Source organism: Melopsittacus undulatus, chromosome 5, assembly GCF_012275295.1.
Source record: "Melopsittacus undulatus isolate bMelUnd1 chromosome 5, bMelUnd1.mat.Z, whole genome shotgun sequence".
NCBI lineage: Eukaryota > Metazoa > Chordata > Aves > Psittaciformes > Psittaculidae > Melopsittacus > Melopsittacus undulatus.
In genome coordinates this window covers 60,666,276-60,679,340 of record NC_047531.1, presented here as the reverse complement: position 1 = coordinate 60,679,340, position 13,065 = coordinate 60,666,276, and the positions used below count along the sequence as shown (strand labels likewise).

The window sequence follows — 13,065 nt, the reverse complement described above, 5'->3', positions numbered from 1 at the left end:
ACTTGTTCTGTTGTCTGTAACTTCATATATAGAAACCATTATTTTGATATATTGACAATGGAGTGTAAAATATGACAGAATTAAGTAAATTAAGTCAGCCAGCTTTTGAAGCGTTGGATAGGTTCAACTCTGGAACCTATTTCTAAGCCTGTTCTTGTTTCTGTAACTGAGGTAATTTTCACTGACTGAGAGTAAAATTCCATGAGCTTTTCTCTGCTGGCCATCAAATAATATTAGTTATTTTTCTTCTTTCCAAGAGTGAAAATGATCTGGATCACTTCACTGATCCTCATAGCACCATGGTTCTTAGGCTGAGACTACTGTGGAGAATGGGGCATTATGACACAAAGCTGGAATAAGGGAACTTCTTAATGTGACACTGATCCTACAGGTGGTTTTGTTTAAATTCATTCTTAGTAGCAGGAATATTTTACAGCATCTTCAAATTATAGTTTGATATTTCTTTGTACTATTTTTCTCAATTAATTGGGTCAAATGAGAATATAATCAGTTCATAACTGCTCAAGTCCCATCACATCTACTTAAACTGCTTTTGTTAATGTGTTTGGTCACTAAGGGTGAGCAAAGAATCATCCTACTGGGCTCAAAATTCTCCCTGAAGTTGGTGCAGATGTCGTAGTCGAATACAGGGGAGTACATATGCAAGTATAGCATCTTCCTGAGAATTTATTGGGACATCTTTGAGAGACAGCACTGAAATGCTGTCTCATCACTCAACTAACTTGAGTTTTATAACTCATGCACCTGTAAGAAATCTTTAATTCCTGGGCTTGAAAATTTAAGACTCTTCAAGGCCTGAAAAACCCTCTCAAGTCTGAACACAAGTTAGTTGCTTCTTTTCTAATACAGGTTCAGAGTGCAACAAGCAAGAATGCACTTTTCAAATCCATTTCCTCAATGACTCAAAGGGTGACATGCAAAAGAGAAGCTGTGGATGCCCCCTCCCTGGAAGTGTTCAAGGCCAGGTTGGACAGGTCCTTGGGCAACATGGTCTAGTGTAAGGTGTACCTGCCCATGGCAGGGGGCTTGGAAAGGGATGATTTGAAGGTCCTTTCCAACCCAAACCATTCTATGATTCTAAGAACTGAGAAAGGTGAGCTTTTAGAACAAGGCAGGAGAAAGCTTGCCTTACTTTCTTACTCCAGGAACTTACTGAACTTACTCCAGAAGAAAGCCTGAAGTAAGCTTTTATGGGGAAGAGACTTTTCATGCTTATTTCCATCCGTCAGCATTAGATAACTCATTACATTGTCCAAAGTTCATCTTTTACCAGTGCACCTTACATTTTCTCCACAGTGTGTCAATGGGTTATTAATTTACTTAATGATAAAAACATTTCAGATTTAAACATGGAAAGAATGGTAGCTCATTTCTCCTTTGGGATGCTGTTCTGGATCATCTGCACATTCATGCAAACACCACATTCATTTGTAATAGAAGACCAAAAAAATTACATTTTTCAATCAGTTATGGAATAGACCAAAACTCATGATAATTTCACAGTTTTAAACATTAATAAATTCATTATTTATCCAGTAACAGTTAAAAATGAGATAATTAAAGCTGTATTTCTTTCAAAAGGAAAAACCTGTGTTCCATCATACCCTAACTTCCAACCTAAAAACTGCTCCATAATGAATCAAATAATCATACTCAAATATACATTATTGCATGATATAACATGAAGATATTTGATCAGGGTTCATTACAATACATATTTCTATGGAGTGTTTTCAAAAGAAAAAAATGGTAAATTAAACTTTACAATTACTAGGTTTTCAAATTCATAGGGCAGAAAGTAGTAAGCATGGAAACAAAAGGTTAATAGCAGCAAAGAGGAGCAAACAGTAAGATACTGCAGCTGTCACAAATCCCAGAGACTGAATACAAGCGACAATACTACACTGTGTAATAAAAGTGTAAAAGATCCACAAACTCTTTGTAATCATATATACACTGGTTTAGGTGTGTCATTCAATCCATATAAAACATTAAGTAATAGGTTATTGCCACTGTTTTCTAGAATAGAAACTTGCAGTTTATTTTAAAAAATACAGCCAAAATAGAATTTACAAATTTAGGCAGCTTTCAAGACATCCACAGTGATTTTGTTTTAATACAACAGCAAGACAATTACAGTGATGTTGTAGTGCTTACACTGAAGTGGCCGTACTTGCAAACTGCCACCACTGAACAAACCAGACTGGTTTCAAAAGGAACAGATTGACTTTCACCCACACTGGAGAACACACAAAGACAGTAACTGTATGGACAGGTAAGGTTTTAACTGCAGAAAGTACTGCAATAAGTGTACCTCTGAGAAGTTTAAAATATAAGTTATTTGCACCAGGAACTTAACCAGTATGAAACAAGCAACCTAAACCCATGGGTTTATGTACAACATACACTTCCATAAAGAATGTTTGAACTAGTAAGCTTATTATGTGTGTAGCATCACTCCCATCTTTACAAGACAGGATTCTTCTGAAAAGTATAAAATTGTCATGTCTTTCATGTGATTTATATGTAAATGATTTTTCTTGCTTTGAACATTGACAAATTTAAAGTTGCTGAAACTAAACTTGTCCTTCTGTTGTCAGAGCGACTTTTAATTTTTTGGCTAGTGAACGTGACAGCCTGGTTAAATCCTGATGGTTTTGAAAACTGTCAGACTGCTGAAGATCAAAAAGTTGAAAAATAAATCAAACATGAAAAGGTCACAAAAATAATGAGATATTTTAATATCCATGATGAAGTGAACTTTAATATTCACATTTTTTGTTAGCTGATTAACAATGTTACTCAGGCACAGGAAGGAAACCAGCAATATTAGCCAGCCTTTCATCTAGGAGCAAAGAACATTAATTCACAAGGCTAGAATTGACAATAAATCATACAGGGGGTAATGTGAGATCAAGTAATGTGAGATCAAGTCAGCACAAAAAATAGGTGTTGGAAACACTGAAGGTCTGAGATGAAGATAACAATATGCTCCATTTAACTGAGCAGCAGTTATCTTAAAAAAGTAAACCAACAAAACCAGAACTTGTGTTTCGCCTTCCCATAAGCTGTTGCATTATTCTTAGATGACTGCAGTGCTTAACATCCAGAAATAAGGAAGAAACATGTTTATCCCTGTATTAATTTACCTGTTTTAAAGCTCCCATTCCTGAGAAAACCCAGTTACGTCTCATTCCTTATCAAAAGCATGAATTTATAGCTTAAGAATGATTAATGATTTATAAATGATTAATGAAAAATCTTCATAAGCAAAGTGAGTAACACTGAAGCAACAACCTGCAGTATGGGATCCAGCTTCTAGCTCGTCATGAAGATGAGAAAGATTACTTGTCAGGCAGCATAGAGCAGCTGCACCCTACCTTTAAGTCAATACTGAACGTAGGATGAAAATTTAGTATTATTATGAAGAAATGCAAGAAAACGTTTTGGATAAAAGGTTAACTTACCAGTAGCCAGAGCTCTTTGCAATGTGCTGTCTGTGCACAGTTGCTTTGTGGAGGTCCAAATGTCAGAGGTATCCGGAATCATAAAATGTGTTTTTTTGCCCAACAAACACCTGAATTTAAACAACCTGATGGGAAACATGACCAAGGTTCTTCTGCTTTTAACACATCCTAGGAAAGTAGTCACAACCCAGCAATTAGTAGGAATGGCAGGGCACACGTTATTGAAGTAGGCTAACTTATATGCAAACAGACTAGGGCACAAAGAGGAAGCAAGAACAGAAATCCAGAGAAAATAAGGTTCTGAGGTCATCTCATCCAAAACAGCACTCTGACAAAAAAAGGAAAGAAAAAAAAAGGCAAAAACCCAGCATACCACCTATGGAAAGCAGCTAAATACTCATCAGGGATTAAAAGAACCTTGCTAGGGTATGCAGAGATGTGGTCAGGAAGGCCAGGGCTCAGCTAGAACTGAAATTGGCCAAAGATGTCGAGAACAAGAAAAAAGGGTTCTTCAGATATGTATGAGCAGTAAGCAGAAGCACAGGGAAGATGCAGACCTGTTGCCTAACAGGGCAGGGAAAATACTCAGTGGTCATGCTGACAAGGCAGAGGTTCTCAGCATCTTCTTTGCCTGTCTTTACCAGCAGAGCTGGACCACAGAGCACAGGATCAAATAGCTATGACCCACCAGCAGTGGAGGAAGGACTGGTCTGCAGTCTCTTGCAAGGGCTCAACACACACAAATCCCTGGGCCCAGAAGAAATCCACCCTAAGGTATTACATGTCTGACATTGGTGCAAGGCAACTGTCTATAATCTTTGGAAAATCTTGGGAGATCTGGATGTAAGAAAGAATTTGCTTATGCTGAGAACAAACAGTAATGGCAACAACCTCCCCAGGGATGCAGTGGAGTCCCCACCAGTGGAAGCTTCCAAGATGTGACTGGACAGAGTACTAGATAACCTCATCTAGGCTCCCTTTTCCATGAAAGGTTGCACTGGATGATCTTTTCAGGTCCCTTCCAACCTGGACTGTTCTATGATAAAGAGGAATGAGCCGAAGGATTCAGTCACTGAAGACTAACGTCTGTAGAAAGACTTGTGTTTTCTCAGTTTGTCTCTGAAACTGGACGGTCCCATATGCAAGAGGCTGTGTGAACCAAATCTTTTGACCAGCTGTAAACCAAGAACTCTGTATAACAACTGAAGCTCAAGCAATGGAGTAAAAGATTTCTGTAAGGATGGGAGAGAGATTTGCATAATGTATTGCATTTAAAAGGGAAACAAGATTTTACTTCCGTCTTACTATTATCTGGGTTACATGAGTGTGGAGAATACTGGAGTAAAACTCTTCTAAGATTTTTAGAATGCCTGGGAAACCACTTCCAAAATATTCAGGAATAATGTGCCGTCAGCTTCCTTAAAAGGTTTAACACAGAGGACTGTAAATCTCCCATGACTATTAGTGCCAGAAGTGGGTCAAGGACAGCAAAGCGCTAGCAAATAGGGTCAGAACTTCCAAGGAGAGATGAAGAGTTATACACCTCCCATATGCAACTTGGTCCTACTGATGGCAAGCTGGGCCTCTAACGCTTGGGATGAGAACAAGCATGGCATATCGGCAGCAACTCTTTCATATAACCAAAAACCCTGCTGATGAGATGCATACCTCCCAAGACCCAATAGTCCTCACATTGCTCTCCAAGGGGACCCTGATGAAGAGCTTGAATCTTGCATCCTTTGAAAGGTAGAATGTGGGAAGAGCTCAGCAGACACAGCCAGCTCTGACACTGAAGGCAGGTCAGTACTCCAGCAAGTCAGTAAATGCCAGGGCAGAGCAGGGAGGATGGTGCCATCCCATCAGGGGTCCTCTGCAGTGAGTGCTTTGCCTGTGGTGCTAGCTGTGACCAATCCTGTAGTAAAGCCTCAAATTACATAACTTGGGTGGAAGAAGATCCAAACAGCTCAGGTAGTGGAATTGAAAAGAACACAGAAAGTCAGTGTCAGAGGCAGTTCTCCAATTCTTTTTGGCTGGCTGAGTTCCTCAGGTGCTGAGAAAAACTACCGAAGCCTCATCTAGTAGTCTCCTGGTGTTAGGGTGGCCTTGGACCTGCTGGTGCAGAGTGGGCAAAGGCCCCTGTTTAAGATGATCTTTTGGCTGAACAATTCCTGGTGCCAGCATATGTGTGTTGCTGAGGCTCTTCCTCACCCAGTGTTGCTGGAGAAAGAGAAGATTTGTGATAAATAGAACTCAACCTTTATCCAAGATTTATATAATCCTGAATTCTAGCATCAGAGGTAGACCACTACTTCTACTACGATAATTTTTATTTTAAGCAACAACTATTAAATGTGCTAGGGATGTATAAAGGCCCACTGAAAAGTGAAGTAAGATGCAACTGTATGTCAGTGTTATTTGTCAGTGAGGCACATGCCTCAGGATAGAAAAAAAAATCCTTAGATGGAGCTATGAAGTATGTATGATTCAGGCAACATATATGAAGATCTAGACCCCTTTCTAATAAGGAGAGGAAAAGCAGCTGAGACCATGCTCACAAGGGAGGGGCACTGAATTTGACAAACTCAAATTTAAACAATAAGCATACAAGATTGGTTGGAAAAGAAAACTGCATAGCCGAAGGCTAACAATATTTAAAAAAATTAAGACATGAACACAAGAGGCAACTAGACTGTTGTGCACCAAGTACGACAGAGGAACTGGTAGCATGAAAAAGCTTTAACTTCTAAGACTAGAAAAAGCACGATGATGCTGCCTTTGAATACCTGCAGTATATACTTTTCTGTTAGTTTTCCATAGTATAAAACAGCTGATGTCTACCAAGAGGTAGTATTACAACACAGTATTCCACTGCACCCACAAAAGTCAGTATTGATCAACTGCAGCAACCTCTCATCAACGTAATTTAAAATGTGAACTTTCTGTACTTTCCAGCATTTCCAGAGTTCTCTACTGCCCAGCATTTCTTTCAACAAGAAACAAATCTCTCTTTAAAACAAATGGAAAACTTAAGTTTGGTTATAACAGTCTTGTTGCCACGGAAACCCTGACCTCTTCAGGATGTTTGCTCATGTATTTTCCATTTGACCAGTAAGAAAGAACTAGTAGCAAAACAATGAAAACACAACTCAGAGAGGAAAGTTAATTTATTTCTCTAAACTATCAAACTAAGTTAAGATACCTTAGTTCTTCAGTTTCTTCACAAGCCTGGACTTCATAAACAAATATTCCAAGTTCATCTATCTATAAAAATAGGATGGACAATTCTTGACCTTCTTCAGATACCAAGTAAATTTACAAGTCCTTGAAGATCAGTTGAAACATAGGAAGTGATCCTATATACCTTAATACACGCCATCATGTTTCCCAAGTGTACTGGAAAGGAGGAATATTAGCCTTCTTTGAAAAGGTGCATGGGAAGGCTTATTGCCATCTCTTGGAGACAGGGTATGCATTTACATCACCATGACTGCCATGGTACGGAATACTTGACTGGTACTTTTATATGGTATGACTGACTATCTGAGAGTTGTAGTCCGTTGTCTCCATTCGCAGAATATATGGGATGATGCTGTCAATCTGAACGTTGCCAATTAGTCCTGCAAAGAACAGCTCTTCAGTGATGGCAGCACTCATCAGCCTCAGAGCAGGCAATCTGAGAAGAAGTCTAGACAGTCTAGAAAGTAAGTTGGGTAAAAAGTGTTAGTTGTGGTCACAGATTTTGGTGTTATTCATGATCATGTTATCAGTAAGGGGAAAAAATAACAAGTGATAATACTGGCCAAAATACACTGTATCTAGTTCATGAAAGGCTTAAATATTTAAATCAGAAGAGTATTAAATTTATGTTCAGGCATGTCTTTAAACAGTACAGAAAACATGATTATGCATGTCAATTACAGGGACAGTATCATGTTTGGACTTAGACTAAATGAGGAAATACTCCAAGTAGGTGCAATTCAAACATTAAAAATACTTATTTCCAATATTTCATTTTGAAAATGAATAATGAATGGATAAATAATACTCATATATGAGTACTTGCATAATATTTCAAGTGCTCTAAAGATTATTTCTTACCTTTATGGAAACAAAAAGAAAATGTACATATTTATTACAAGAAATAATCACCAGGGCTCTGAAAAAAGAATCAATCAAGTAAGTTTACAGACCTGTAAGTATCATCCGGATATGCTTTTGTTACATAGTCTTGGAACTCCATGTAAGCTCTTTCTTGAAATTTCTCGATCTGTACCACATTTTCTAGACCTGGATGATCTGGAAAAAAACCCACTCTATATTGATATACCTGTTCTAGATAAGACAGACTAAAATCCATATAGATTATCTAACTGTAAGCATACCAAAATCAATATTTGGTAGCTGTAGCAACTTCACACTTTTAGTGAAGGACATTGCTTTAACTCACTATACTTCTTTTCTTCTATGTTTATATTTTTAGTTCTTTACAAATACAACCAGACATTTTGAAGAGTTGCCATGGTTTAAACCATGACAAGAGTTCAAATAAAGGAAGTGCTTGCAGTGTTACATGAATTTCATCCATATAGCTCTGTTCTCTGTGTAGCATCGCTTAATATACTTACATTTACTGGACTATTGTATACACAAATAGCAATTAGGCTGGAGAGTATGGAACTCTGTCTGGGGACAGGTGATCAGTTAACAGAAAGTTTGTGGGTCAGGGTTAAGGGGAAATCGGTGATGGGACACATTACTGTGGGGATATGTTACAGACCGCCTGATCAAGAGGAACCCGTGGATGAAGAACTCTACAGACAAATAGGAAAAGCCTCACACTCACAGGCCCTTGTTCTCATGGGGGACTTCAACCACCCTGACATCTGTTGGGGCGACGGTACAGACCGGCACAAGCAATCCAGGAGGTTTCTCGATTGTGTGGAAGACAACTTCCTTCTGCAAGCAATAAAGGAGCCGACGAGGAGAGGTGCCCTGCTTGACCTCATGCTCATCAACAGGGAAGGGCTCGTTGGAAATGTGACTCTCCAGGGAAGTCTTGGATGCAGTGATCATGAGATGGTTGAATTCGAGGTCCTCAAGACAGTGAGAAGAGTGTGCAGTAAGCTCACTGCCCTGGACTTCAAGAGAGCAGACTTTGGGCTCTTCAGGAACCTGCTTAGCAAGGTTCCATGGGATATAGCCCTAGAGGGTAAGGGGGCCCAAGACTCTTGGTTAACATTCAAGGATCACCTGCTACAAACTCAGGAATGTTGCATCCCAACTAGAAGGAAGTGCAGCAGGAGGACCAGGAGACCTCCTTGGATGGATAAGGAGCTGCTGAGAAAAATTCACAAGAAAAAAGAGGCTTATAAAAGGTGGAAGCAAGGACAGGTGGCCTGGGATGAATACAGGGATGTTGTCAGGGTAGTTAGGGACCAAGTTAGGAAAGCTAAGGCCCAGTTGAAGCTAAACCTGGCAAGGGATGTTAAAGATAATAGGAAGGGATTTTATAGGTATGTAGCGGGTAAAAAACAGACTAAGGACAATGTAGGCCTCCTCCGGAAACTTTTGGGAGAACTGGCTACACAGGACTTGGAGAAGGCTGAGGTTCTGAATGGCTTCTTTGCCTTCGTCTTCACTGGCAAAGGCTCTGACCGCAGCACCCGAGTCTTGGAAGGCGGATGCAGGGACTGTGAACACCTAGACCTTGGGCCCACTGTAGGAGAGGATCTGGTTCGAGACCACCTTAAGAACCTGAATGTTCACAAGTCCATGGGACCTGATGAAATCCATCCGTGAGTCCTGAAGGAGCTGGCGAATGAAGTTGCAAAGCCACTGGCCATCATATTTGAAAAACCATGGCAGTCAGGTGAAGTTCCTGATGACTGGAAAAAGGGAAATATAACCCCCATTTTCAAGAAGGGGAAAATGGATGACCCAGGGAATTACAGACCCCCCACAGTCAGTCTCACCTCTCTGCCTGGCAAAATCTGGGAGCAGATCCTCCTGGAAGGCATGCTAGGGCACATGAAAAAGAGCAAGATGCTTGGTGACAGCCAGCATGGCTTTACTAGGGGAAAATCCTGCCTGACCAATTTGGTGGCCTTCTATGACGGGGCTACAAAAGTGATGAACAGGGGTGGAGCAGTTGACGTCATCTACCTGGACTTGTGCAAAGCTTTCGACACTGTCCCACATGACATCCTTGTCTCTAAATTGGAGTGTCATCAATTTGATAGGTGGACCACTCGGTGGATAAAGAACCGGCTGGATGATCGCACTCAAAGAGTTGTGGTCAACAGTTCAATGTCTGGCTGGAGACCAGTAACAAGTGGTGTCCCTCAGGGATCGGTGTTGGGACCGGTCTTAACATTTTTGTCACTGACATGGACAATGGAATTGAGTGTGCCCTCAGCAAGTTTGCTGATGACACCAAGCTGTGTGGTTCTGTTGATACGCTGGAGGGAAGGAATGCCATTCAGAGGGACCTTGACACGCTTGTGAGGTGGGCTGATGCCAACCTCATGAAGTTTAACCATGCCAAGTGCAAGGTCCTACACCTGGGTCGGAGCAATCCCAGGCACAGCTGCAGGTTGGGCAAAAAGGAAATTCATGGTAGTCCTGCAGAGAAGGACTTGGGGGTGTTAGTCAATGAGAAAATGAACATGAGCCAGCAGTGTGCACTCACAGCCCAGAAAGCCAACCGTATCCTGGGCTGCATCAAGAGGAGCGTGACCAGCAGGTCCGAGGAGGTGATCCTGCCCCTCTACTCTGCTCTTGTGAGACCTCACTTGGAATACTGCGTGCAGTTCTGGTGCCCTCAACATAGAAAGGACATGGTACTGTTAGAACAAGTCCAAAGGAGGGCCACGAGGATGATCAGGGGACTGGAGCACCTCCCATATGAAGACAGGCTGAGAAAGTTGGAGCTGTTCAGCCTGGAGAAGAGAAGGCTGCATGGAGACCTCATAGCAGCCTTCCAGTATCTGAAGGGGGCCTACAGGGATGCTGGGGAGGGACTATTCATTAGGGACTCTAGTGACAGGACAAGGGGTAACGGGTTGAAACTTAAACAGCAGAGGTTTAGACTTTATATAAGGAAGAAATTCTTTACTGTGAGGGTGGTGAGGCACTGGAATGGGTTGCCCAGGGAGGTAGTGAATGCTCCATCCCTGGCGGTGTTCAAGACCAGGTTGGATGAAGCCTTGGGTGTTATGGTTTAGTGTGAGGTGTCCCTGCCCATGGAAGGTGGGTTGGAACTAGATGATCTTGAGGTCCTTTCCAATCCTAACTATTCTATGATTCTATGATTTGGGTGGGATGCAAAGGATAAAATTCAGATCAGTGGAAAAAGCAGAATAAAAGGCTATGAAGCACTAGTTTCTTAAAAACTAGAGAAGATCTGGAGCAGATCATTCATTCTTTTCCAACTGTTTGGTGCAAAATTTTCAAATGTGCTAAACATTATTTTTAGCTTAAACACTTGAAATGTAAACCTTGCTAAAATGACAGGATATTAATCTAACTGCCAAGTCACATTTGGAAACTATTATCTGCTGATTTTGAACACTTTATGTGTTCTGTAATTTTTATTATCCACCCATCTATCTTAATGTAAATATTTTATTGTCATAGCAGCATGACAAATCATGTAGATTTTATTTTTCAGAGATGGGATCATAAATGAGCTGCCAAATGATGTCAGATAAAACATTATTTCTAACAATCACTCCTCCTCCACAAATATATGGCCTTTTGTCAAGAAAACCAGGAGGTTTTGGCTAGAAGCTTTCAAAACAATTATATGAATCACTGGACTTCCCTGAACACATCGCTTCACAGAGGAATATTTCATCTATACAGTAATTCAGTCATTCCAAAAAGCATGGCTTCAGATTAATGCAGAGGACAAGAGGTTAGTAAGTTTGCAAAGAAGGAATACATTTTGAAGAGTTGTCATTGACATGCAACATGCATCCCTTCGTGATGCTGCTTTTAGAGCAATGTCAGAAACACAGCTAGAAGTCAGCTTCTAAAAACAGTAGTTTGAAGACCACTGCTCGCAGACAACCAGCCACTTATGAAAATGCAAAGTCTTCTCAGCACTCTTTTACACTCCTCTGCCCAAGGCTGTCTTCTGATAGTCAAAGAGCTGTCTTGACACAGATGATTTTCAGTAATCTGCCAAGTCTCCAGCTATGGAAGATGGCAAATCAGTAGGGCCTACTAAAGCAGATATTCTTACCTTAGGACTCTGCCACATGTGCAACCCAGCCCCATCCTGTAGCAGAGCAGAAAAATCCCTGAAATCATAATGTCTGACCTATGAATCACTGACAGAACATCTCTTCTACTAAAGGTACTGAACATGACTTTCAGGTACATGATTTCATTACATGGCTCATAGGATCAATATTGACAACACATTGTCATGAAAGCAGCTACACATCATTTGGAATGCTATCCTGAAAGCATGTGAGCTAAAGAAAATTCATCTCAATTATGCGACTGGATACAGGCTTTTCCCAGGATATGTTTCCTTCTACCTTCTATGTTATCAAATGTAACTGGAAGGAGACAAATTAACTTCTGACTAAACAAGGAAGTAAGTATCACTTTGCAAGTGTGAGGTTCACAGAGAAGTATTTTCTGGTGTCTATCAAGAGTGATTCTTCAGACAGGCCAACAGAGCATCTCATGAATCCTAGTAGACATTGTGCTAGATAATCTATTCAGTCACTGTCATAATCAGAGGATTCTTCTTCCATCTTGTAGACTAATCTCCCAGGGGGAAAAATAATCATTATTTTATCTTCACTGTCTAATGTATGTCCACTAACGTTACTTGGGGTACATTAGGTAATCTTGTGTTCAGAAGACAGAAGTAATAATACATGTTTGTGGTGCTTATTCACCAGAAACACTACATGTAATACTTATTTCCAAAATACCTATGTGAAGTGAGGTGGTATGTTTCTGTAATTTTGCATATGAGAATGGATGCTGAGGAAGATGGTCTTTCATACATTAAAAACCCAACTTCAATCCATCTCAGCTGAATGTGCAAGAGCAACACTTCTGAAAATTAAACTACGGGTCCTCAGAAAAAGTACCCCAGGGAGGAGGCACAGATTAAAAGTGATAAATAAAGAAATAAGTATTTTTTAAAACATCAGTGGTAGAGGCAAGAGTAAAAGTCTCCAAAGCAACATTCAACTATTTACATTAAAAGATTAATCCTCCTCTTCCTACAGTCCTCATTACAAACCTTCCAAGGCTCCTCAACAAATGAGGCAATAATTGTACAGGTGACAGTAACAGCATAAAATGAAAACAGGCAGAAGTTGCATAGCAAAATTAGCACAGATTAAAGTTTTACATTTGTAATATTACATACCAGGACTGAAGAGGACGATTGCTTTCAAATATGCGTATTCATATCCATCTAGGCACAGCTTAACCATGCTGTTGCAGAACTCTTGCAATTTGAAGATATGCTCCATTACTAGTTTTCCTCTGTCTGTTGGCAGCTTATCTAAGTCAATGCACACATAAAGATAAGCCCCCGAGTCAATGC

The 13,065-nt window shown here is 40.3% G+C and overlaps 1 protein-coding gene across 4 annotated transcripts in view; it reads right to left on the bottom strand.

The window, feature by feature from the left end:
- Positions 1-1,570: 1,570 nt before the first annotated feature.
- NR2C1 (nuclear receptor subfamily 2 group C member 1) overlaps positions 1,571-13,065 on the bottom strand; it is a 60,372-nt gene continuing 48,877 nt past the window's right edge. For 3 of the 4 annotated variants that reach the window (XM_034062827.1, XM_034062828.1, XM_005143119.4), the window contains 3 exons: positions 12,886-13,023; positions 7,679-7,784; positions 1,571-7,182 (listed from right to left, as the gene is read on the bottom strand). In XM_034062827.1, coding sequence (XP_033918718.1) covers positions 7,008-7,182; positions 7,679-7,784; positions 12,886-13,023 — 419 coding nt within the window. In that variant the 3' untranslated portion in view covers positions 1,571-7,007. The remainder of the gene's footprint in view (positions 7,183-7,678; positions 7,785-12,885; positions 13,024-13,065) is intronic. The other variant, XR_004549615.1, reaches the window with a different exon arrangement.